This window comes from Mustelus asterias, chromosome 29, assembly GCF_964213995.1.
Source record: "Mustelus asterias chromosome 29, sMusAst1.hap1.1, whole genome shotgun sequence".
NCBI lineage: Eukaryota > Metazoa > Chordata > Chondrichthyes > Carcharhiniformes > Triakidae > Mustelus > Mustelus asterias.
The window spans coordinates 8,129,102-8,155,271 of record NC_135829.1 but is presented as its reverse complement, the minus strand read 5'-3'; the positions used below and the strand labels follow the sequence as shown (position 1 = coordinate 8,155,271).

Genomic DNA, 26,170 nt, shown 5'->3' with positions numbered 1-26,170 from the left:
CTCCACTTTCTGTCAGATCTTAGAAACCCTACAGTACAGAAAGAGGCCATTCGGCCCATCGAGTCTGCACCGACCACAATCTGCTGATATTTTATGGCATTTTCTGTTTTTCTTTCAAATTTCAGCATCTGCAGCGTTTTGTTTTGAACTGATTGACCTCCCTGTAGGACTTCTTGAATCATAGAATCCCAACAGTGCAGAAGGAGGCCATTCGGCCCATCAAGCCTGCACTGACCACAATCCCACCCAGGCCCTATCCCCATAACCCCGCATATTTACCCTAGCTAGTCCCCCCTGACACTAGGGTTAATTTCCCACGGCCAATCAACCTAACCCGCACTTCTTTGGAGTGTGGGAGGAAACTGGAGCACCCGAAGGAAACCCACGCAGACATGGGGAGAATGTGCAGACTCCACACAGACAGTGACCCGAGGCCGGAATTGAGCCCAGGTCCCTGGCGCTGTGAGGCAGCAGTGCTAACCCACTGTGCCACCGCGTTGAATGTGAGCCCCCTGGGGACTGGTAATTAACCAACGAAGTGGTGCTCGTATACCGAGCCCTGCATAAAGCAGGCCCATGAGCGGGTCCATTGATGTATTGTCCCAATGAGGACCTGTTTGTGTTCGCCACAGGCATGTGGTTTTAGTTTATTTTATCTTGTGCAATGAAACACACTGTTCTTTTAAATGCGACTCCTGGAGTTATTATAACAGCCAACAATGGTGTGGTTGGGTGAGGTTGGCGGGTGGGGCGCAGAAGAGGCAAGAGTTGTTGGAAACCGGTTGCGTTGATTTTTAATCCTGTTGCATTTTCTTTTCAGATATGTGTCAGGATCGACTGGAGAAAGCAAAATGTTTGGGGGCCACTGTTGTCCTGAAGGTCGACAAATGCACTTGTCCTATGGAACTCGCCCAGAAGGTGAAGAACTCTCTCTGTGCCATGCCAGACATATGCCTTGAATGCACCTCGTCCGATACCTGTATCCAAGCTGGTGTCTACGTAAGTACAGAGCTTCACAGCAAAAACCTTTTGATTTAAAAAAAATCTTATCTGTTTAATATTTATCAAAAACACAACCTAGCCTTGTAGCTAAAGGGATCAAGGGATATGGAGAGAAAGCGGGATTGGAATACTGAATGGTGGTGCAGTCTCGAAGGAGTGAATGGTCTACTCCTGCATCGATTTCTATGTTTCTAAAGCCAGAGATTAGACTGTTTGGGGATTTTCTGTTTGGATGGAACAGCAAGAAGTCTCACAACACCAGGTTAAAGTCCAACAGGTTTATTTGGTATATCACGAGCACTGCTCCACAACTAGGTGTTGTGAGACTCCTTACTGTGTCCACCTCAGTCCAATGCCAGCATCTCCACATCATGGATGGAACAAGGTTTCCCAAGGTGTTCCAGGAAGGGTCACTTCCTTGGTTTAAGTGCGGAGGTTGAATAGTTCTTTACGTCGGTCAATGGGGGGGAAAAAAAGATTCTCCAAATGTAAATTTCCACCAAAGGACGAGTGCTAGCTTTCTGCTGCTGCGGAAATATGTTGTCATTATTGTGGGTGAAACCAACCCAGTTAAACATAGAGGCCGGAATCTTAGCGCCGTTCATGCCGGTGGGATTTTCCCATCCCACCGCAGTGAACGGAGATTTGGCCGGTCGCCAAATTCTCCGACCTTGCTGCCGCGGGAGCGTGGCGTGAGTGGCAGGTAAGATCGTGCCCAGAATATCCCAAGAAAACATCAAGTGGGTGCTTAATATAGGCACATGCAAAGTACGGCAAAGTCCGCTCATTGCAGTAGTGGTTATACAGGAATACAAGGGGGGAGGGAGTGGGCATTTGTGATCTATCATATCTTGGGGTGCTGATTTTTCAAAGGAACTATTCAATTAGTCCCAGTCTCTCTTTCCCATGGCCCTGCATATTCCTTCCTTGCCGACATTTGATTTTGATTTGATTTATTATTGTCACATACATTGGGATACAGTGAGAAGTATTGTTTCTTGCGCGCTACACAGACAAAGCATACCGTTCATAGAGATACTGTACATCGGTACTCAATGCCGACAACAGCCAATCTCCAGACGCGATTCTACATCTCATTCGCTTCATCCTGGGCCACAACGTCTTCACCTTCAACAACCAGTTCTTCATCCAGACACACGGAACAGCCATGGAGACCAAATTCGCACCTCAATATGCCAATATCTTTATGCACAGGTTCGAACAAGACTTCTTCACCGCACAGGACCTTCAACCGATGCTATACACTAGATACATCGATGACATTTTCTTCCTTTGGAGTCATGGTGAGCAATCACTGAAACAACTATATGATGACAGCAACAAGTTCCATCCCACCATCAGACTCACCATGGACTACTCTCCGGAATCGGTTGCATTCTTGGACACGCGCATCTCCATCAAGGACGGTCACCTCAGCACTTCACTGCACCGCAAGCCCACGGATAACCTCACGATGCTCCACTTCTCCAGCTTCCACCCTAAACACGTTAAAGAAGCCATCCCCTACGGACAAGCCCTCCGTATACACAGGATCTGCTCGGATGAGGAGGATCGCAACAGACACCTCCAGACGCTGAAAGATGCCCTCGTAAGAACAGGATATGGCGCTCAACTCATCGATCGACAGTTCTGACGTGCCATAGCGAAAAACCGCACAGACCTCCTCAGAAGACAAACACGGGACACGGTGGACAGAGTACCCTTCGCCGTCCAGTACTTTCCCGGAGCGGAGAAGTTACGACATCTTCTCCGGAGCCTTCAACATGTCATTGATGAAGACGAACATCTCGCCAAGGCCATCCCCACACCTCCACTACTTGCCTTCAAACAACCGCACAACCTCAAACAGACCATTGTACGCAGCAAACTACCCAGCCTTCAGGAGAACAGTGACCACGACATCACACAACTCTGCCACAGCAACCTCTGCAAGACGTGCCGGATCATCAACACGGATGCCATCATCTCACGTGAGAACACCATCCACCAGGTACACGGTACATACTCTTGTGACTCGGTCAACATTGTCTACCTGATACGCTGCAGGAAAGGATGTCCCGAGGCATGGTACATTGGGGAAACCATGCAGACGCTATGACAACGGATGAATGAACACTACACAACAATCACCAGGCAAGAGTGTTCTCTTCCTGTTGGGGAGCACTTCAGCAGTCACAGGCATTCAGCCTCTGATCTTCGGGTAAGCGTTCTCCAAGGCGGCCTTCACGACACACAACAACGCAGAGTCGCTGAGCAGAAACTGATAGCCAGGTTCCGCACACATGAGGACGGCCTCAACCGGGATCTTGGGTTCATGTCACACTATCTGTAACCCCCACAACTTGTCTGGGTTTGCAAAATCTCACTAACTGTCCTGGCTGGAGACAATTCACACCTCTTTAACCTGTGCTTAACCCTCTCTCCACTCACATTGTCTGCATTAGTAAAGACTTGATTACCTGTTGAGACTCGCATTCCAACCATTATCATGTAGATTGAGTCTGTGTCTATATATGCCCTGTTTGTGAACCGAACTCTTCACTCACCTGATGAAGGAGCAGCGCTCCGAAAGCTCGTGATACCAAATAAACCTGTTGGACTTTAACCTGGTGTTGTGAGACTACTTACCGTTCATAGAGAAGGAAAGGAGTTCAGAATGTAGTGTTACAGTCATAGCTAGGGTGTGGAGAAAGATCAACTTAATGCGAGGTAGATCCATTCAAAAGTCTGATGGCAGCAGGGAAGAAGCTGTTCTTGAGTCGGTTGGTACGTGACCTCAGACTTTTGTATCTTTTTCCCGAAGAAAGGGAGGTATGTCCAGGGCGCATGGGGTCCTTGATTATGCCGGCTGCTTTTCCGAGGCAATGGGAAGTGTAGGCAGTGTCAATGGGTGGGAGGCTGGTTTGCATGATGGATTGGGCTACATTCACAACCTTTTGTAGTTTCTTGCGGTCTTGGACAGAGCTGGAAACCACACTAAGCTGTGATACAACCAGAATGAATGCTTTCCATGGTGCATCTGTAGAAGTTGGTGAGAGATGTAGCGGACATGCTGAATTTCCTTAGCCTCTTGAGAAAGTAGAGGCGTTGGTGGGCTTTCTTAATTACAGTGTCGGCGTGGAGGGACCAGGACAGGTTGTTGGTGATCTGGACACCTAAAAACCTAAAGCTCTCTTCATTCTCTGTCTACGTCAATGGGGATGAAGATTTCTACTTCATCCCCATTGATGTAGACAGAAACATGCCCTCCACTAATCACCCATTGAAAGTTAAGATTGAATCTGCTTCCACCATTCTTTGAGTTAACGCATTTCCAAATCACAGTCCACTATGCAGAGAGAATTCTCGTTGCCTCAAGCCCAAAATGTTTTTGCCTGTAATTTGTGTCCTCATGGTGTCCCACCCACTTGCCAGTAAAAATGTTTTCCCCTTATGTACTCCATCAAACCACCTCCTAATTTTGAACACTCTATTAGAAAGTTTCCCCTTAACCCATTGGTTCTCACAGAGGAACATTCCCAGATTTCCCACATAACGGAAGTCCGCCAGCCCTGGAACCAACCTAGTCAATCTCTTCTGTACCTACTCCATCCCCTGACATCCTTTCCAAAGCTTGGTGCCCAGAATTGGAAACTCCAGCTGAGGCCCTATCAAGTGGTGCATATATATATATCACTGTTGCTACTACAGTTAGCCTTAAAGGTTCAGTCAAGGCTGTTACATGTGGCAGCCTTCCTTACACTATCAAATAAGATTAGGTTGAGAACGGTATTCATCCCTTGCTAAGGAGTATTCACGTGTCAGAAAAGTCTTCTATTTCCTTTTAAGACAGTTCGGCAGTCCAAACCTCTTTATAAACCTCTTTGTAGGCGGCACGGTGGCACAGTGGGTTAGCACCGCTGCCTCACGGCGCCAGGGACACGGGTTCAATTCCCGGCTTGGGTCACTGTCTGTGCGGAGTTTGCACGTTCTCCCCGTGTCTGCGTGGGTTTCCTTCGGCTGCTCCGGTTTCCTCCCGAGGTTCAAAAGATGTGCGGGTTAGGCTGATTGACCATGCTAAATTGACCCTAGTATCAGGGAGACTAGTAGGGTAAATGTGCGGGGTTATGGAGATAGGGCCTGGGTGGGACTGTCACCATTACAGACTCGATGGGCCTAAGGGCCTCCTTTTGTACTTTAGGGATTCTATAATTCTATAAAAATTGATGGCAATACTGAACCAACGTTTAACGGGTTTGAGTGAATTAAACACTTTTAATTTTAACACTTCCCTTAACCTCAGTTGGAACAATGTGCAAATGCAAGATAGTTGTCCATACAGGGTGAGGTAGTGGCATAGTGGTATTGTCACTGGACTAATAACCCAGGGTAATGCTCCGTCAACCCGGGTTCAAATCCCACCATGGCGCATGGTGAAATTTGATTTAATCCAAAGATGTGCCGGTCAGGTGAATTTGACCATGCTAAATTGCCCCTTAGTGTACAAAGATGTGCAGGTTAGGTGGATTGGCCATGCTAAGTTGCCCCTTAGTGTTCCAAGATGAGTCGATTAGGGGTGTTCGCGGGGTTAATGCATGGGGTTACGGAGTCTGGGGTGGGATGCTCTGTTGGAGAGTCGCTGTAGACTTGATAGACCGAATGACCTTCTTTTACACTAGAGGGATTCTACGATTCTAAATAAAATTCTGGAATTAAAGATCTAATGAAGACCATGAATCCATTGTCAATTGGTGTAAAAACCCATCTGGTTCACTAATGCCCCTTTAGGGAAGGGAATCTGCCGTCCTTACCTGGTCTGGCCTACAGGTGACTCCAGAGTAGCATGGTAGCACAGTGGTTAGCACTGCTGCTTCACAGCGCTCGGGACTTGGGTTCGATTCCAGCGTTGGGTTACGGTCTGTGTGGAGTTTGCATGTTTTCCCCATGCGTGGGTTTCCTCCGGGTGCTCCGGTTTCCTCCTACACTCCAAAGATGTGCAGGTTAGGTGAACTGGCCATGCTAAATTGCCCCTTCGTGTCAGGGGGACTATCAGGTAAATACGTGGGGTTACAGGAATATAGAGCCTGAGTGGGATTGCTGTTGGCGCAGGCTCGATGGGCCGAGTGGCCTCTTTCTACGCTGTAGGGATTCTATGACCCACAGCAATGTGGTTGATTGACTCTTAACCCTGACTTTGTGTTGGTGAAAGTGGCTTACAACTATCTTCCAAGGGACAAATAAGGATGTGGAATAAATGTTAACCTTGCGAATGCCCCCCCACCACATCCTGTGAATGAATTGAAAAATATTACTGGAAAAGACAGCTGTTGTCAAAGTTTTGCGGATGACACGAAGATGGCTGGACTTGCGGATAGCGAAGAGCATTGTCGGGCAATACAGCAGGATATAGATAGGCTGGAAAACTGGGCGGAGAGGTGGCAGATGGAGTTTAATCCGGATAAATGCGAAGTGATGCATTTTGGAAGAAATAATGTAGGGAGGAGTTGTACAATAAATGGCTGAGTCATCAGGAGTATAGAAACACAGAGGGACCTAGGTGTGCAAGTCCACAAATCCTTGAAGGTGGCAACACAGGTGGAGAAGGTGGTGAAGAAGGCATATGGTATGCTTGCCTTTATAGGACGGGGTATAGAGTATAAAAGCTGGAGTCTGATGATGCAGCTGTATAGAACGCTGGTTAGGCCACATTTGGAGTACTGCGTCCAGTTCTGGTTGCCGCACTACCAGAAGGACGTGGAGGCGTTAGAGAGAGTGCAGAGAAGGTTTACCAGGATGTTGCCTGGTATGGAGGGTCTTAGCTATGAGGAGAGATTGGCTAAACTGGGGTTGTTCTCCCTGGAAAGACGGAGAATGAGGGGAGATCTAATAGAGGTGTACAAGATTATGAAGGGGATAGATAGGGGAAGCTTTTTCCCAGATCAGAAGTGACGTTCACGAGGGGTCACGGGCTCAAGGTGAGGGGGGCGAAGTATAACTCAGATATTAGAGGGATGTTTTTTACACAGAGGGTGGTGGGGACCTGGAATGCGCTGCCAAGTAGGGTGGTGGAGGCAGGCACGCTGACATCGTTTAAGACTTACCTGGATAGTCACATGAGCAGCCTGGGAATGGAGGGATACAAACGATTGGTCTAGTTGGACCAAGGAGCGGCACAGGCTTGGAGGGCCGAAGGGCCTGTTTCCTGTGCTGTGCTGTACTGTTCTTTGTTCTTTGTTCTTTTTTGTCTTGAGCTCATCAGGCCAGATTCGCTAGAATAGCAATTGGAAAAGGAACAACAATTTATACTGCATGGGAAGTTAGTGCTGATTGGTTGGCAAATGAACTCTGATTGATTGAGGCATTACTATGGAGAATGCAGATTAAATATTATGGGCTGGATTTTATGTTGCACTGTAGCTTCCGTTTCCCCCCCCCTGCCGTCCTCCATCCATCCCTCCTCAATGGGGAAATGTAAATTTCAGCCCAATATATTTCATAGGCTGGTGCTGTTAGAACAACTTAGTCCCTTTTATTATTTATTCGTAGGACATGGGCGTCGCTGGCTAGGCCAGCATTTATTGCCCATCCCTAGTTGCCCTTGAGAAGGTGGTGGTGAGCTGCCTTCTTGAATCGCTGCAGTCCACGTGCTGTGGGTTGACCCATAATACCGTTAGGGAGGGAATTCCAGGATTTTTGATCCAGTGACTGCGAAGGAGCGGCCGATATATTTCCAAGTCAGGATGGTGAGTGGCTTGGAGGGGAACTTGCAGGTGGTGGTGATCCCATTTATCTGCTGCCCTTGTCATTCTAGATGGAAGTGGCCGTGGGTTTGGAAGGTGCTGTCTAAGGATTTTTGGTGAGTTGCTGCAGTGCATCTTGTCGATAGTACACACTGCTGCTACTGAGCGTCGGTGGTGGAAGGAGTGAATGTTTGTGGATGTGGTGCCAATCAAGCGGGGCTGCTTTGTCCTGGATGGTGTCGAGCTTCTTGAGTGTTGTTGGAGCTGCACCCAAGTGGGGAGTATTCCATCACACTCTTGACTTGTGTCTTGTAGATGGTGGTGGACAAGCTTTGGGGGGAGTCAGGAGATTAGTTACTTTCCGCAGTATTCCTAGCCTCTAACCTGCTCTTGTAGCCACTGTGTTTATGTGGTGAGTCCAGTTGAGTTTCTGGTCAATGGTAACCCCACGGATGTTGACAGTTGGGGACTCAGAGATGGTAATGCCATTGAACGTCAAGGGGCGGTGGTTAGAGTGTCTCTTATTGGTGAAGGTCACTGTCTGTCATTTGTGTAGCGTGAATGTCACTCATAATGTTATCTTATTGTGTTTTGCTTTCTACAGGCTGTTAAACCTGGCGGAGTGGTCGTATTGGTTGGCATGGGACTAGCTACAGCAAATGTTCCTGTAACACAAGCGACAGTCCGAGAAGTGGACATCAGGGGTAGCTACAGATACACTAACACGTAAGCAGTCAAATTCCATTTATAATTTATGCTTTACCAGTTTGTTCGACCCTGAACGATGTAGGGACTATTGGAACAACAGTGCATGTTGCTTTTGGGGACCATTGGAACAACAGTACATGTTGCTTTTGGGGACCATTGGAACAACAGTACATGTTGCTTTTGGGGACTATTGGAACAACAGTGCATGTTGCTTTTGGGGACTTGGAACAACAGTGCATGTTGCTTTTGGGGACTTGGAACAACAGTGCATGTTGCTTTTGGGGACTTGGAACAACAGTGCATGTTGCTTTTGGGGAACTATTGGAACAACAGTGCATGTTGCTTTTGGGGACTTGGAACAACAGTGCATGTTGCTTTTGGGGACTTGGAACAACAGTGCATGTTGCTTTTGGGGACTTGGAACAACAGTGCATGTTGCTTTTGGGGACCATTGGAACAACAGTACATGTTGCTTTTGGGGACTATTGGAACAACAATGCATGTTTTTTTGGGGGAACTATTGGAACAACAGTGCATGTTGCTTTTGGGGACTTGGAACAACAGTGCATGTTGCTTTTGGGGACTTGGAACAACAGTGCATGTTGCTTTTGGGGACCATTGGAACAACAGTACATGTTGCTTTTGGGGACTATTGGAACAACAATGCATGTTTTTTGGGGGGAACTATTGGAACAACAGTACATGTTGCTTTTGGGGACTATTGGAACAACAGTGCATGTTGCTTTATGCTATTGCACACGGGAACAGCCACAAACAAATTTATTTAATTCTATGTTTCATCAGAATTTTGTTTTTTTTCCCTCTCCCATGTTGAATTTTCAAATCTTGGATATGAAAGCGTATCTGTTGAAATGCAATAATTTGTTGTGATGATGAAGGGGCGGCTTGGTGGCACAGTGGTTAGCACTGCTGCCTCACAGCACCAGGGATCCGGGTTCGACTCCGGCCTCGGGTAATTGTGTGGAGTTTGCACATTCTCCCCGTGTCTGCGTGGGTTTCCTCCGGGTGCTCCGGTTTCCTCCCACAGTCCAAAGATGCGCGGGTTAGGTGGATTGGCTGTGCTAAATTGCCCCTTAGTGTCCCAAGATGTGTAGGTTAGGGGGATTAGCGGGGTAAATACTGCGGGTGCTGGAATCTGAAACAAAAACAGAAAGTGGGTCTGACAGCATCTGTGGGGAGAGAATAGAGCCAACGTCTGGACGACCCTTTGTGGGATTGTGGGGATAGGGCAGGGGTGGGCCTGGGTAAGATGTTCTGTCTGAGAGTTGGTACAAGCTCAATGGGCTGAATGGCCTCTTTCTGCACTGTCGAGATTCTCTGAATGCAGTGGTCATTATTGAACATATCACCAAGTGAATTTTATATAAGTGTGGCCAGGAACCAAACTGCAAAACCTATCTCTTAATGCCCACCTGAGCTAGCAGGGAAGTCCGTGATCGTTGTACGCCTCTGGCACTTCTGTGCAGCATTCCCATCAGTCCTGTCCTGTCCGAGCACCCTGGCTGACATGCTCACACCTACAGGGCAGGCTTTGAACCTGCAAGTTTTGCCTCCGAGGCACCAACCGAGCCAAGCTTGGTTCAAAAAGTCGACTGTTAAAGAGATCTCAACACCCTTGAAGCCTCAAGTAAGCCCGGTGCGAGGCTAAGAGAACCGAGAAACGTTTGCTGGTGCTTCAGTCGGTTTGATTTGATTTATTATTATCACATGTATTAACATACAGTGAAAAGTATTGTTTCTTGCACGCTATACAGACAAAGCATACCGTTCATAGAGAAGGAAAGGAGAGAGTGCAGAATGTAGTGTCATAGCTAGGGTGCAGAGAAAGATCAACTTAATGCAAGGTCGGTTCATTCAAAAGTTTGATGGCAGCAAGGAAGAAGCTGCTCTTGAGTCGGCTGTCTTCAGACTTTTGTATCTTTTTCCCGACGGACGAAGGTGGAAGAGAGAATGTCCGGGGTGCATGGGTTCCTTAATTATGCTGGCTGCTTTGCCAAAGCAGCGGGAAGTGTAGACAGAGTCAATGGATGGGAGGCTGGTTTGCGTGATGGACTGGGCTACATTCACAACCCTTTGTAGTTTCTTGTGGTCTTGTTGGTGATCTGGACGCCTAAAAACTTGAAGTCTTGACCATTTCTACTTTGTTCCCATTGATGTAGACAGGGGCATGTTCTCCACTAGACTTCCTGAAGTCGATGACTATCTCCTTCGTTTTGTTGATATTGAGGGAGAGATTATTGTTGCCGCACCAGTTCACCAGATTCTCTATCTCATTCCTGCACTCTGTCTCGTCAGATTGTTTGAGATCTGATCCACTACGGTGGTGTCGTCTGCAAACTTGAAAATTGAATTGGAGGGGAATTTGGCCACACAGTCATAGATGTATAAGGAGTATAGTAGGGGGCTGAGAACACAGCCTTGTGGGGCACTGGTGTTGAGGATGATCGTGGAGGAGGTGTTGTTGCCTATCCTTACTGATTGTGGTCTGTGGGTTAGGAAGTTCAGGGTCCAGTCACAGAGGGAGGAGCCGAGGCCCAGGCCACGGAGTTTGGAGATGAGTTTCGTAGGAATAATGGTGTTGAAGGTTGAGCTGTAGTCAATAAATAGGAGTCTGATATAGGTGTGCTTGTTATCTAGGTGTTCCAGGGTTGAGTGCAGGGCCAGGGAGATGGTGTCTGCTGTAGATCTGTTGCAGCGATAGGCAAACTGTAGTGGATCCAGGCTGTCCAGGAGGCTGGAATTGATTTGTGCCATGACTAATCTTTCGAAGCACTTCATAACGATGGATGTCAGAGCCACCGGACGATAGTCATTAAGGTACGCTGACTGGCTTTTCTTTGGTACCGGGATGATGGTCATCTTCTTGAAGCAGAGAGGGACCTCAGATTGGTGTAAAGAGAGGTTGTAGATGTCTGTGAATACCTCCACCAGCTGATCAGCGCAGGATCTGAGTGCATGTCCGGGTACCCCATCCGGGTCAGTCGCTTTCAGTGGGTTGACCTTCGAGAAGGCAGCTCTGACATCTGCAATGGTGATCCCAGATACAGGTTCATCCAGGGCTTCCAGGGTGGAGGGCATGCTCTCGCTGACCTCTTGCTCAAAACGGGCGTAGAATGCATTGAGCGCATCAGGGAGGGGTGCGTTGGAGCCGGCAATTTTACATGCCTTCATCTTGTAGCTTGTTATGTCTTGCAGACCTTGCCACAGTCAGCGGGGGTCTGTGTGGCTAACCTGGGACTCTAGCTTGTTCCGGTACCGTCTTTTGGCATCTTTGAAGGATCTCCTTAGATCGTATCTGGCTTTCTTGCATAGGTCAGTGTCACCTGACTTGAACGCCTCAGACCTGGACTTCAGCAAGCAGTGGATATCCCTGTTCATCCATGGTTTCCGGTTGGGGAACTCATGGATTTTGCTTCTTTGGCACACAGTCTTCTACACACTTACTAATGAAGTCAGTTACTGTAGTGGCGTACCAACTCAGACCAACATTGCACGACTCTCTTTGATGGATTCTCCCGCTTCAGTTTTTGCTTGTAAGCCGGGAGCAGGAGCTTGTGGTCTGATTTGGCAAAGTGTGGGCGGGCGATAGAGCGGTGGGCATGTTTGATATTTGTGTAGCGGTGGTCTCGGATGTTTGGGCCTCTGGTGGGACAGGAGATGTGTTGGTGGTATCTTGGTTTAATGGCTGAATATGTGACGTGGCATTGGGCAGAAATCCAAAAGCACTGACTGCGATGTAAAAACGTTAGCTCCTAATGTTGGCTCATGCCACATTCGTAGACAAGCTCGTTAGATCATTATAATTGATTGCTGGGTTGTGTTACATCTGAGTGGGGGCTGTCACAACGGGGCTTAATTTCACTGGGTGACGATCACTCACAAGAGATTATACTGCCCAGCTTTGGGGTGTTGGGGGAGGGTACAGCACACTGAGGTATCGACAGGAGGAAGTAAGGCAACACCTGTGGTGGTGAACCCAAGCTGTAAGAATCAGAAAAGATGAGGAAATTATTGTAAGTCGCTGGGTTGCAGGTGCAGCTACAGGTGATGCCATAGATTCATAGAGGTTTCCAGCATGAAAACAGGCCCTTTGGCCCAACTTGTCCATGCCACCCAGTTTTGACCACTAAGCTAGTCCCAATTGCCCACGTTTGGCCCATATCCCTCTATACTCATCTTACCCTGTAACTGTCTAAGCGCTTTTTAAAAGAAAATTGTACCCACCTCTACTACTACCTCTGGTAGCTCGTTCCAGACACTCACCACCCTCTGTGTGAAAAGAATTGCCCCTCTGGACACTTTTGTATCTCTCCCCTTTCACCTAAAACCTACGCCCTCTAGTTTTAGACTTCCCGACCTTTGGGAAAAGGTGTTGATTATCTAGCTGATCTATGCCCCTCATTATTCTATAGGTCTCTATAAGATCACCCCTAAGTCTTGTTGTACCTGTTAATTCTCAGATACTTTCAACCAGTTTGCTTACTCCAACGTTTTACCCCGGTGTCCTTATTTGCAAGATGGACAAAGGACAAACACAAGTAAAGGTTCAACAAGTTTATTAATAATAACACTATTAACCCTTAAATTACCCACATAAAACAAGAGGATACCCCAGATTCAAGTGTACTACCCGTAAAGATGGTTTGGTTGAACTGCAGGCCCAATTCTCTGAGTCCCACTGGTCCGTCATCACGAAGGTGAGTCTCGATGGCAGCTTCTTCCTTCCTTCCTTCTTCGGTCAGTCTTCCGAATGGGCAAGGCCGCCTCCTTCATCGAGTCTTCGCTGCTGGTCTCTCAAAGTGTGTCCCTTTATCCCCCAGCCTGCTTGCCTTTCCAGAAACTTCTCTGGCTTCCGGCCAATGAGGTCCCAGGAGGGGGTTCCAATATCCAGTGGGTTTCTTGATGTCTGCCTGACAGGACACCAGGGTCCGCCCCCAGGTGTCCATCTCCATGCTGTTGCTTACATGTAACCTGTTGTCAGATAAGGTAACTGCAGGAACTCTCGGTGACAGAAAGTCTGGCCCGATCTGGGCTTCTAACAATCGACCGATGCATTTCAATGGGGTGCAATGATCTCCTGCTGAGTATCAGTAGAGTGTAACAACCTTTGATGGGTGGTTGATGGGACAGGCCCAGACACATTTGTGCATTGTACAATTGGCCTACCTGAGGTTTGACTGTGTTTGATTTCAATATACCCAATTCTTTAATTTAGGATATCCAATTTTATCAGCCTTAAAACTAGGCCCTGTTTATATCACCTCAGTCTCCTACGCTCCAGAGAAAAAAGTTCCAATCTATCCAGCCTCTCCTCATAACTCAAACCATCAAGTCCCAGTAGCATCCTAGTAAATCTTTTCTGCACTCTATCTAGTTGATGCGCAATATAACACACGAGAGGCTGGATGTACTCGGGAAATAAAGGCTTTTATTGCCAACAATAACAGAGCTACTATATACAGTATACGATCCCAGACTAAAGGGTCACCAGGCAGAGCAGTGACCTTTATACCTCTCCCAGGAGGCGGAGCCAACTGGGGTGTACCATAGGACTATATTAACAGGTAGAACAGCCCAACCCTAACCCCAACAGTAACATATCTACAGACTCATAGTACTGGCCAGACCATGGCTCAGCAGTACCTGGTGGGAACCAACAATGGTTCGCCACACTAGTTTAATAATATTCTTTCTATAATAGGGTGACCACTTTGTGAGGCAAACTTGCATCAGCTGTGGAATGGAAGGAATGAGCTTTCATTAATATTAAAGATACAGATAATATTTAAAGGTTGTTCAAGCCACTCTGTAGGCAACTTGGAACATCTGATATGATTGAGAGATGATCTTGACCCTGATCAGAGCCCCAGGGGGCATCTGGACAGTATAAACACCATCTCTAGCCTAGGATGTGAGAGGGTGCATCAAAGTGAGTGGAATCACCCCTCTCTTCAAAGTGGAATGCAGCACGTGAGAGGAAATTGGAGATCCATTTGTGCAACTTCACCATGAGACTGGCTAACCCTAACTGATGGGGGTTCGCGGGGGGGGGGAGGCGGGGGAACAGTGCCTGGATTTCTCTCACTCCAATACTCAGGAGCGAAATGGGCAAATCTCGAACAAGAGGTCACAGGTATAGAATCATAGAATCCCTGCAGTGCAGAAGGAGGCCATTCGGCCCATCGAGCCTGCACCGACCACAATCCCACCCAGGCCCTATCCCCATAACCCCATGCATTTACCCTAGCTAGTCCCTCTGACCCTAAGGGGCAATTTAGCCAATCCACCTAACCCACACATCTTTGGACTGTGGGAGGAAACCAGAGCACCCGGAGGAAACCCATGCAGACACGGGGAGAATGTGCAAACTCCATACAGACGGTGACCCGAGGCCAGACTCGAGCCCGGGTCCCTGGCGCTGTGAGGCAGCAGTGCTAACCACTGTGCCACCTTGCCGCCTCAAAAAGAAGGGGCTTTGCATTGGCCGGGAGAGTTGAGAGGCGGTAGATTCAAAACTGAGATGAGGAGGAACTCTTCCTCGCAGAGGGGGGTGAATTTGTGGAACTCGCTGCCCCATAGCACGGTGGAATCTGAATCATTGAATGGTTTCAAGAAGGCGATAGATATATTTCTGATAAAAAAGGGGTTAAGGGGATATGGGGAACAGGTGGGGAGGTGGATTGGAGACCAGGAAGAGATAAGCCATGATCTGATTGAATGGCGGAGCAGGCTCAAAGGGCTGAATTTGCCAACTTAGAAACATAGAAACATAGAAAAACTACAGCACAAAACAGGCCCTTCGGCCCCACAAGTTGTGCCGAACATATCCCTACCTTTTAGGTCTACCTATAACCCTCCATCCTATTAAGTCCCATATACTCATCCAGGAGTCTCTTAAAAGACCCTATTGAGTTCGCCTCCACCACCACTGACGGCAGCCGATTCCACTCGCCCACCACCCTCTGTGTGAAAAACTTCCCCCTAACATTTCCCCTGTACCTACCCCCCAGCACCTTAAACCTGTGTCCTCTCGTAGCAGCCATTTCCACCCTGGGAAAAAGCCTCTGAGAATCCACCCGATCTATGCCTCTCAACATCTTACATACCTCTATTCTAGCTCCTGATTCCTATGTTCCTGTCCTCACTCAACCACACCATTCTTGGCTGCATCTTCAGCTGCCCAAGGCCCCACTTCTCTCCCTGGACCCTCTCTGTCTCTCTCTCAATCCTCTTTTCAACACTCCTCAAAACCTACCTCTATAAGTCACCTGCCCTAAGTTTAAATTCTTGTTGATAATGTTCATATGAAACAGTTATGTCTTATGGCATATCTTCAAAAGGCATTGTATAATTGCAAGTTGCTGTTGTTGCTTCGGCTGTTTACACATGCCCCCCATAGAATCATAGAAACCCTACAGTGCAGAAGGAGGCCATTCGGCCCATCGAGTCTGCACCGACCACAATCCCACCCAGGCCCTACCCCCACATATTTACCCACTAATCCCTCTAACCTACGCATCCCAGGACTCTAAGGCAATTTTTAACCTGGCCAATCAACCTAACCCGCACATCTTTGGACTGTGGGAGGAAACCGGAGCACCCGGAGGAAACCCACGCAGACACGAGGAGAATGTGCAAACTCCACACAGACAGTGACCCGAGCCGGGAATCGAACCCGGGACCCTGGAGCTGTGAAGCAGCAGTGCTAACCACTGCGCTACCGTGCCGCCCCATGTCTGCGTGGGTTTCCTCCCGCAGTCCAAAGATGTGCGGGTTAGGCGGATTGGCCGTGCTAAATTGCCCCGTAGTGTCAGGGGGGACCAGCAGAGTAAATACATGGAGTTATGGGATTGGGCCTGGGTGGGATTGTAGTCGGTGCAGACTCGATGGGCCGAATGGCCTCCTTCTGCACTGTAGGGATTCTATGATTCTATGAAATCTGCCAGCCTTAGCTGGCCTGGCCTACACGTGACTCCAGACCCAAAACAATGTGGTTGACTCTCAAATGCCCTCTGAATTGGAGGGCAGTTAAGGATGGACAACAAATGCTGACCCAACCAGCGACACCCACAAACCATGGATGAATGAATTAAGAGAAACACAAAATCATTAAGTGCACAGAAGTGTAGGATGTGTGGGGACAAAGTGGGGGGGGGGGGGGGGGGGGGGCGGCGCAGTGAGAGCAGGTGAGTTGCAGACAGTTGGCACAGGTATGAGGGCCGGACGGCCTCCTTTCGTGCGGGCATGTAAAGGTGACCCCCCCCCCCCCCGTTGTTTACGCCTCTCCCTCTTGCTCTTCCAGGTGGCACACTGCGATTGCCCTGATGGCTTCCAAGAAGGTGGACGTCAAACCTCTGATCACACATCGTTTCCAATTGGACCAGGCCCAGGAAGGCTTTGAGTGTGTCAAGAAAGGTGCTGGAATCAAAGTGCTTCTGAACTGTGAAGCGCAGCAGTGCCCATCTCTGTGCCCACAGCAACAATGCGGCCAACAACAATCACAATGCCAGACAAGGCAGTGTCCCCAACACAGCTTCTTCTGATAGTCTGGTTTGCGCAATTACAGTTTTGGCCGCTGTAAAAGTTCATGTCACCCAGCGAATTGATCTCCTTCAATAAACACTGTGTATAATTGCATGGCAAGACTACTGTTTCTTCAAATGATGCCACCCTCTTCGATTGGGTTCTCCTTCCAATGCGTTCTGCTTTGCCACAAAAATACAAAGTGTTACTATTTATTGTTTTATTTATTAGGAAGGTCCTGGTGGCGTTATCGTTAGACTACTTGAGTCATAGAGGTTTACAGCCTGGAAACAGGCCCTTCGGCCCAACTCGTCCATGCCGCCCCTCTTTTTTAATCGACTAAGCTCGCCCCAATTGCCCGCCTTTGGCCCATATCCCTCTCTACCCATCTTACCCATGTAACTGTCTAAACGCTTTTTAAAAGACAAAATTGTACCCGCCTCTGCTACTACCTCTGGCAGCTCGTTCCAGACACTCACCACCCTCTGTGTGAAACAATTGCCCCTCTGGACTCTTTTATATCTCTCACCTTAAACCTATGCCTTCTAGTTTTAGACTCCCCTACCTTTGGGAAAAGAGAGGTTTACAGCCTGGAAACAGGCCCTTCGGCCCAACTCGTCCATGCCGTCCCTCTTTTTTAATCGACTAAGCTCGCCCCAATTGCCCGCCTTTGGCCCATATCCCTCTCTACCCGTCTTACCCATGTAACTGTCTAAACGCTTTTTAAAAGACAAAATTGTACCCGCCTCTACTACTACCTCTGGCAGCTTGTTCCAGACACTCACCACCCTCTGTGTGAAAAAATTGCCCTTTTTTGTATCTCTCCCCTCTCACTTTAAACCTATGCCCTCTAGTTTTAGACTCCCCTACCTTTGGGAAAAGATATTGACTATTTAGCTGATCTATGCCCCTCATTATTTTATAGACCTCTATAAGGTCACCCCTAAGCCTTTTACGCTCCAGAGAAAAAAGTCCCAGTCTATCCAGCCTCTCCTTATAACTCAAACCATCAAGTCCCGGTAGCATCCTAGTAAATCTTTTCTGCACTCTTTCTAGTTTGGTAATATCCTTTCTATAATAGGATGACCAGAACTGTACACAGTATTCCAAGTGTGGCCTTACCGATGTCTTGTACAACTTCCAGAATTAATCCAGAAACTCAAATACAAAGTAATATTATTTATTATTTTAATCATTAGGGTGGCCTAGTGGTATTATCGCTGGATAATTAATCCAGGAACTCAGCTAATGTTCCGGGGACCCGGGTTCAAATCCCGCCACGGCAGATGGTGGAATTTGAATTCAATAAAAATCTGGAATTAATCTAATGATGACCATGCAACCATTGTCAGAAAAATCCATCTGTTTCATTAATGTCCTTTAGGGAAGGAAATCTGCCATCCTTACCTGGTCTGGCCTACATGTGACTCCCAAGCTACAGCAATGTGGTTGATTCTCAACTGCCCTCCAAGGGTAACTAGGGATCGGCAATAAATGCTGGCCCAGCCAGCGACGCCCATGTCCCATGAATGAATGAAAACAAAAATAGTGTCACAAGTAGGCGTACATTAACACTGCAGCAAAGTAAAGTTTATTTATTAGTCACAAGTGGGCTTACATTAACACTGCAATGAACTTACTGTGAAAATCCCCTAGTTGCCACACTCCGGCGCCTGTTTGGGTACACTGAGGGAGAATTTAGCACGGCCAATGTACCTAACCAGCACATCTTTCAGACTGTGGGAGGAAACCGGAGCACCCGGAGGAAACCCACGCAGACACGGGGAGAACTTTCAAAGTTCACACAGACAGTGACCCAAGCTGGGGATCGAACCCGGGTCCCTGGCACTGTGAGACAGCAGTGCCAACCACTGTGCCACCGTGCCGTCTACAAAGTATTCAGGACCTGTGGAACTCGTACAAAAATTATCATAGCCTCTTCGCTGGGCAGATTCTAACCGTAAGTTATAAATACATTTGCTGAGTGCTGATGAGGGGTTTGGACAGATTAAGAATCATAGAATCCCAACAGTGGAGAAGGAGTCCATTCATAAGAACATAAGAAATAGGAGCAGGAGTAGGCCATCTAGCCCCTCGAGCCTGCCCCGCCATTCAATAAGATCATGGCTGATCTTTTTTCGACTCATTGTGCCTGCATTGACCACAATCCCAACCAGGCCCTATCCCCGTAACCCCACATATTTACCCTGCTAACCCCCCTGACACGAGGGTCAATTTAGCACGGCCAATCAACCTAACCAACACATCTTTGGAGTGTGGGAGGAAACCGGAGCACCCGGAGGAAACCCACGCAGACACGGGGAGAAAGTGCAAACTGCACACGGGCAGCCACCCGAGGCCGGAATCGAACCCGGGTCCCTGGCGCTGTGAGGCAGCTGTGCTAACCACTGTGCCACCGTGCCGTCCCACAGAGTGGAGAAATTGGTCCCATTGGTGTCAGAGAGATCCAAAAGCAATGGACAACCCTTTAAGATGATTGGCAAGAGAATCAACATATAGAAAATCTTTTTTCTTACGCAGGATGTGGCCAGGATGTACTAGAGACAAATTCGAACAAGGCTTTCAAAAGTAGCCTTGAAATGTTGGTTCTATTCTCTCTTCACAGATGCTGCATTTTCTGTTTTTCTTTCGAATTTCGGCAGAATGCAAGGAATTGGCAAATTCCAGCCTATCCAGCAAAACCCACATCCCAGAATAATAAAATATTAATGTGTATGCAGGTCAAGCAACAGAAAGGAAAATCTTACCTAGTGCTGGTGCTTTCTCTTTCAGAATGGCCGACTGTTAAATGTGGCCCACAGATAGAAACATAGACAATAGGTGCAGGAGTAGGCCAATCGGCCCTTCGAGCCTGCTCCCCCATTCAATATGGTCATGCTTGATCATGCACTTCCAGTATCCCACTCCCACTTTCTCTTCCATACCCCTTCATCCCTTTAGCCACAAGGGCCACGTCCAGCTCCCTCTTGAACACATCCAAAAACCTGGCCCCAACAGCTTTCTGTGGTAGAGAATTCCACAGGTTCACAACTCTCCGAGTGAAGAAGCTCTTCCTCATCTCAGTCCTGAATGGCTTACCCCTTATTCTTAGACTGTGACCCCTTAGTTCTGCACTTCCCCAACATCGGGAACATTCTTCCCTCATCTAGCCTGTCCATAAGAACATAAGAAATAGGAGCAGGAGTAGGCCATCTAGCCCCTCGAGCCTGCCCCGCCATTCAATAAGATCATGGCTGATCTGATAGTGGTTTAGTTCCACTTACCCGTCCACTCCCCATAACCCTTAATTCCCTTATTGATCAGAAATCTATCTACCTGTGACTTAAACATATTTAACGAGGTAGATTGCTTCAATCGGCAGAGAATTCCAGAGATTCACTACCCTCTGAGAGAAGAAGTTCCTCCTCAACTCTGTCCTAAACTGACTCCCCCTTATTTTGAGGCTATGTCCTCTAGTTCTTGTTTCCTTTCTAAGTGGAAAGAATCTCTCTGCCTCTACCCTGTCGAGCCCCTTCATTATCTTATATGTCTCTATAAGATCTCCCCTCAGTCTTCTAAACTCCAACGAGTACAGGCCCAATCTACTCAATCTCTCCTCATAAGCTAACCCCTTTATCTCCGGTATCAACCTGGTGAACCTTCTCTGTACTCCCTCCAAGGCCAATACATCCTTCCGCAAATAAGGGGACCAAAATTGCACACAGTACTCCAGTTGCGGCCTCACCAGTACCTTGTACAATTGCAGCAAGACCTCCCTGCTTTTATACTCCATCCCCTTTGCGATAAAGGCCAATGTTCCATTTGCCTTCTTGATCACCTGCTGCACCTGCAAACTGAGTTTTTGCGATTCATGCACAAGGACCCCCAGGTCCCTCTGCACAGTAGCATGTTGCAATTTTTCACCATTTCACCAGTCCCATCAGGATTTATATATTTCAGTGAGATCCCCTCTCATTCTTTGATTTTGGTTTGATTTGATTTATCATTGCTGCATGTATTGGTATACAGTGAAAAGTATTGTTTCTTGTGCACTATACAGACAAGACATACCGGTCATAGAGAAGGAAAGGAGAGGGTGTAGAATGTAGTACAAAGAACAAAGAACAGTACAGCACAGGAAACAGGCCTTTCGGCCCTCCAAGCCTGTGCCGCTCCTTGGTCCAACTAGACCAATCGTTTGTATCCCTCCATTCCCAGGTTGCTCATGTGACTATCCAGGTAAGTCTTAAACGATGTCAGCGTGCCTGCCTCCACCACCCTACTTGGCAGCGCATTCCAGGCCCCCACCACCCTCTGTGTAAAAAACATCCCTCTAATATCTGAGTTATACTTCGCCCCTCTCACCTTGAGCCCGTGACCCCTCGTGAACGTCACTTCTGATCTGAAAAAAGCTTCCCACCATTCACCCTATCTATCCCCTTCATAATCCTGTACACCTCTATTAGATCTCCCCTCATTCGCCGTCTTTCCAGGGAGAACAACCCCAGTTTAGCCAATCTCTCCTCATAGCTAAGACCCTCCATACCAGGCAACATCCTGGTAAACCTTCTCTGCACTCTCTCTAACGCCTCCACGTCCTTCTGGTAGTGCGGCAACCAGAACTGGACGCAGTACTCCAAATGTGGCCTAACCAGCGTTCTATACAGCTGCATCATCAGACTCCAGCTTTTATACTCTATACCCCGTCCTATAAAGGCAAGCATACCATATGCCTTCTTCACCACCTTCTCCACCTGTGTTGCCACCTTCAAGGATTTGTGGACTTGCACACCTAGGTCCCTCTGTGTTTCTATACTCCTGATGACTCTGCCATTTATTGTATAACTCCTCCACATTATTTCTTCCAAAATACATCACTTCGCATTTATCCGGATTAAACTCCATCTGCGACCTCTCCGCCCAATTTTCCAGCCTATCTATATCCTGCTGTATTGCCCGACAATGCTCTTCGCTATCCGCAAGTCCAGCCATCTTCGTGTCATCCGCAAATTTGCTGATTACACCAGTTACACCTTCTTCCAAATCATTTATATATATCACTAGTGTTAAAGTCATAGCTAGGATGTAGAGAAAGATCAACTTAATGCGAGGTAGGTCCATTCAAAAGTCTGATAGAAGCAGGGAAGAAGCTGTTCTTGAGTCGGTTGATACTTATCCTCAGACTTTTGTATCTTTTTCCCGATGGAAGAAGGTGGAAGAGAGTATATCCGGGGTGCATGGGGTCCTTGATTATGCTGGCTAGTTTCCCGAAGTGGGGGAAGTGTAGACAGAGTCAATGGGTTGGAGGCTGGTTTGAGTGATAGAATCATAGAAACCCTACAGTACAGAAAGAGGCCATTCGGCCCATCGAGTCTGCACTGACCGCAAACCCACCCAGGCCCTACCCTCTTATCCCTACATATTTTACCCGCTAATCCCTCTAACCTACGCTTTCAGGACTCTAAGGGGCAATTTTAGCATGGCCAATCAACCTAACCCGCACATCTTTGGACTGTGGGAGGAAACCGGAGCACCCGGAGGAAACCCACGCAGACACGAGGAGAATATGCAAACTCCACACAGACAGTGACCCAAGCCGGGAATCGAACCCAGGTCCCTGGAGCTGTGAAGCAGCAGTGCTAACCACTGTGCTACCGTGCCGCCCATAGTCTTCAAAATTCTTCTAAATTCCAGTGAGTACAAGGCCCAGTCGATCCAGTCTCTCTTCATATGTCAGTCCTGCCATTCCGGCAATCAGTCTGGTGAACCTTCGCTGGACTCCCTCAATCACAAGATAACGCTATCATCTCAGATTCAAGACTCACTTCAGCAGGAAAACCAGGGCTGGCATTTCAGTGCCACATGGACGGAGTGCTGAACTGTCGGAGATGCCAACTTTTTGAGAAGACATTAAACTGAGACACTCACCTGATGAAGGAGCAGCGCTCCGAAAGCTCGTGGTTCCAAATAAACCTGTTGGACTTTGACCTGGTGTTGTGAGACTTCTTACTTTTCCTCGGTAGTGGAGGGAGTGAATATTTGTGGAAGGCATAGCAATCAAATAGGGCTGCTTTGTCCTGGATGGTGTCAAGTTTCTTGAGTGTTGTTGGAGCTGCACCCATCCAGGCAAGTGGGGAGTACTCCATCATACTCCTGACTCGTGCCTTGTGGATGGTGGATAGGCTTTGCAAGGGGGGTCAGAAGGTGAGTTACTCACTGCAGGATTCCTATGGTGGGACTTTCTGGCCTCAGTCGAGCGAAATTCCCACCCGAGGTCAATGGATATTTCTGTTGTCCGTCCCTCGCCCACTCCGATTCCATGATGGGCGAGGGGGGAGAATTCCAGCGCTAGTCTCTGACCCGCTCTTGTAGCCACAGTATTTATCTGACTGGGTCCAATTCAGTTTCTGGTCGGTGGTAAATCCCAGCATGTCGATAGTGGGTGATTCAGCGATGGTAATGCCATTGTGGCACGGTGGCACAGTGGTTAGCACTGCTGCCTCACAGCGCCAGGGACCTGGGTTCAATTCCGGCCTCGGGTCACTGTCTGTGTGGAGTTTGCACGTTCTCCCCATGTCTGTGTGGGATTCCTCCGGGTGCTCCGGTTTCCTCCCACATCCTCGGGTGGATGGAGCTATTACAAGGGGGCATAACTATAGGGTTCATGGTGGGAGATGTAGGAAGCATATCAGAGGTAGGTTCTTTACGCAGAGAGTGGTTGGGGTGTGGAATGGACTGCCTGCAGTGATAGTGGAGTCAGACACTTTAGGAACATTTAAGCGGTTATTGGATAGGCACATGGAGCACACCAGGATGATAGGGAGTGGGATAGCTTGATCTTGGTTTCAGATAAAGCTCGGCACAACATCGAAGGGCCTGTTCTGTGCTGTACTGCTCTATGCTCCCTGCTCCAAAGATGTGCAGGTTAGGTGGATTGGCCATGCTAAATTGCCCCTCAGTGTCAGGGGGACTCGTTAGGATAAATACATGGGGTTATGGGGATAGGGCCTGGGTGGGATTGTGGTCAGTGCAGGCTTGATGGGCCAAATGGCCTCCTTCTGCACTGTAGGGTTCTATGGAATGTCAAGGGGTGACTGTTAGATCTTCTCCTGTTGGAGATGTCCATAGTTTGGCACTTGTGTGGCGCGAATGCTACTTGCCACTTGTCAGCCCAAGCCTGGATATTGTCCAGGTCTTGTTGCATTTGGACATGGACTGTGGACCGCTTCGTCTGTGAGGAACCGTGAATGGTGCTGAACATTGGGCAGTCACATGGAAATATCCCCACCTTATGATGGAAAGAAGCTCACATGATGTTGAAGTACAGCGACTGACACGGTGACTATTTTCTGCCCACAGTTCAGTCATTATCCTCTTGAGGATACCATACCCTAGGAGAGCGTTGGCAGCCATTGGACTTCCATTGGATTGGCCCTTAACTAAGCTTGGCAAAAGTCTGCAATAGTTCACTGATCCCTACTGTAGTACAGCTGGCCAGGAACTCCCCCCTAACTCCCCACCTGCTCTCAGGTACATTGGAGATATTTAATTAACATGTTTGGGCCACCCATCATGGTCATCAAGTCCTGAAGTGGGACTTCAAACCAGAGCTTCTGGGCCAATGGTAGGGAACGCCACCCACTGCGCCACAAGGCCCATCCTTCAGTCACTTGGTTCTCAGCGATGGTCTAATGGTATTATCGCTAGACTATTAATCCAGAAGCTTAGCTAATATTCTGGGGACCCGTGTTCGAATCCTGTCACGGTAGATGGTGGAATTTGAATTCACTAAAAATGTCTGGAATTAAGAATCTACTGATGACCATGAAACAATTGTCGATTGTCAGAAAAACCCATCTGGTTCACTACTGTCCTTTAGGGAAGGAAATCTGCCATCCTTACCTGGTCTGGCCTATATATGACTCCAGAGCCACAGCAATGTGGTTGACTCTCAATTGCCCTCGGGCAACTAGGGATGGGCAATAAATGCTGGCTCAGCCAGCGACGCCCATGTCCCACGAATGAATAAAAAAAAACTCATCCTAATTTCCATTTTGATTGGTTTTTGACTATCCGTGCCACCCCCGCTCTCCCCCCATAGGTTCCTTCTCTTTGGCCAGATATTTGTTTTTTCCCATCTATTGCTCATTGCCCAACTCTCCACCTTGTAAAGCAAGATAAACCAGGTTGCCGAAACCTTGAGATAGACCCTGCAAAACTCACATTCATTTTGCTTGGGAAATAAGGGCCTTTTTGATGCATCTTGCCCTTAAAAAAATACACATCGCTGTGTGCTTTAGAATGATAGAATTGGATCATAGAATCCCTACATGCAGAATGAGGCCATTTGGCCCATCAAGCCTGCATCAACAACAATCCCACCCAGGCATTGTCCCTGCAAACCCACGTATTTACCTTGCTAATAATCCCCTTGACACTAAGGGGCAATTTATCATGGCCAATCCACCTAACCTGCACATCTTTGGACTGTGGGAGGAAACCGGAGCACCCGGAGGAAACCCATGCAGACACGGAATGTGCAAACTCGGCACAGTGACCCGAGGCTGGAATCGAACCCGGGTCCCGACGCTGTGAGGCAGCAGGTGTGCCACCCACTGTCTATCACCTATCTCTCAATCCCTTTGATCAGGGGCGGCACGGCAGCACAGTGTTTAGCACTGCTGCTTCACAGCGCCAGAGACCCGGGTTCGATTCCCGGCTTGGGTCACTGTCTGTGTGGAGTTTGCACGTTCTCCCCGTGTGGGTTTCCTCCGGGTGCTCCGGTTTCCTCCCACAGTCTGAAAGACGTGCTGGTTAAGTACATTGACCCAAACAGGCGCCGGAGTGTGGCGACTAGGGGAATTTCACAGTAACTTCATTGCAGTGTTAATGTAAGCCTACTTGTGTCTAAAAAACAAACTTTACAGTTGATCCTGAAAGATCCTTGATTCCAAAGGGCTGAATGGACGTGGCTTCTAATTCATAGAATCATAGAATCACAGAATCCTACAGTGTAGAAGGAGGCCATTCAGCCCATCGAGTCTGCACTGACAACTATCCCACCCAGCCCCTATCCCCATAACCCCATGCATTTACCCGAGCTAGTCCCCTTGACACTAAGGGGCAATTTGGCATGGCCAATCCACCTAACCTGCACATCTTTGGACACTAAGGGG

The 26,170-nt window shown here is 48.1% G+C and overlaps 1 protein-coding gene across 1 annotated transcript in view; it reads left to right on the top strand.

Annotated features, from left to right (window-relative positions):
- LOC144480530 (sorbitol dehydrogenase-like) overlaps positions 1–17,107 on the top strand; it is a 56,745-nt gene extending 39,638 nt beyond the window's left edge. Inside the window, exons 5-7 of the mRNA XM_078200094.1 lie at positions 821–999; positions 8,347–8,468; positions 16,774–17,107. Coding sequence (XP_078056220.1) covers positions 821–999; positions 8,347–8,468; positions 16,774–17,014 — 542 coding nt within the window. The 3' untranslated portion in view covers positions 17,015–17,107. The remainder of the gene's footprint in view (positions 1–820; positions 1,000–8,346; positions 8,469–16,773) is intronic.
- The last annotated feature ends 9,063 nt before the right edge of the window (positions 17,108–26,170 follow it).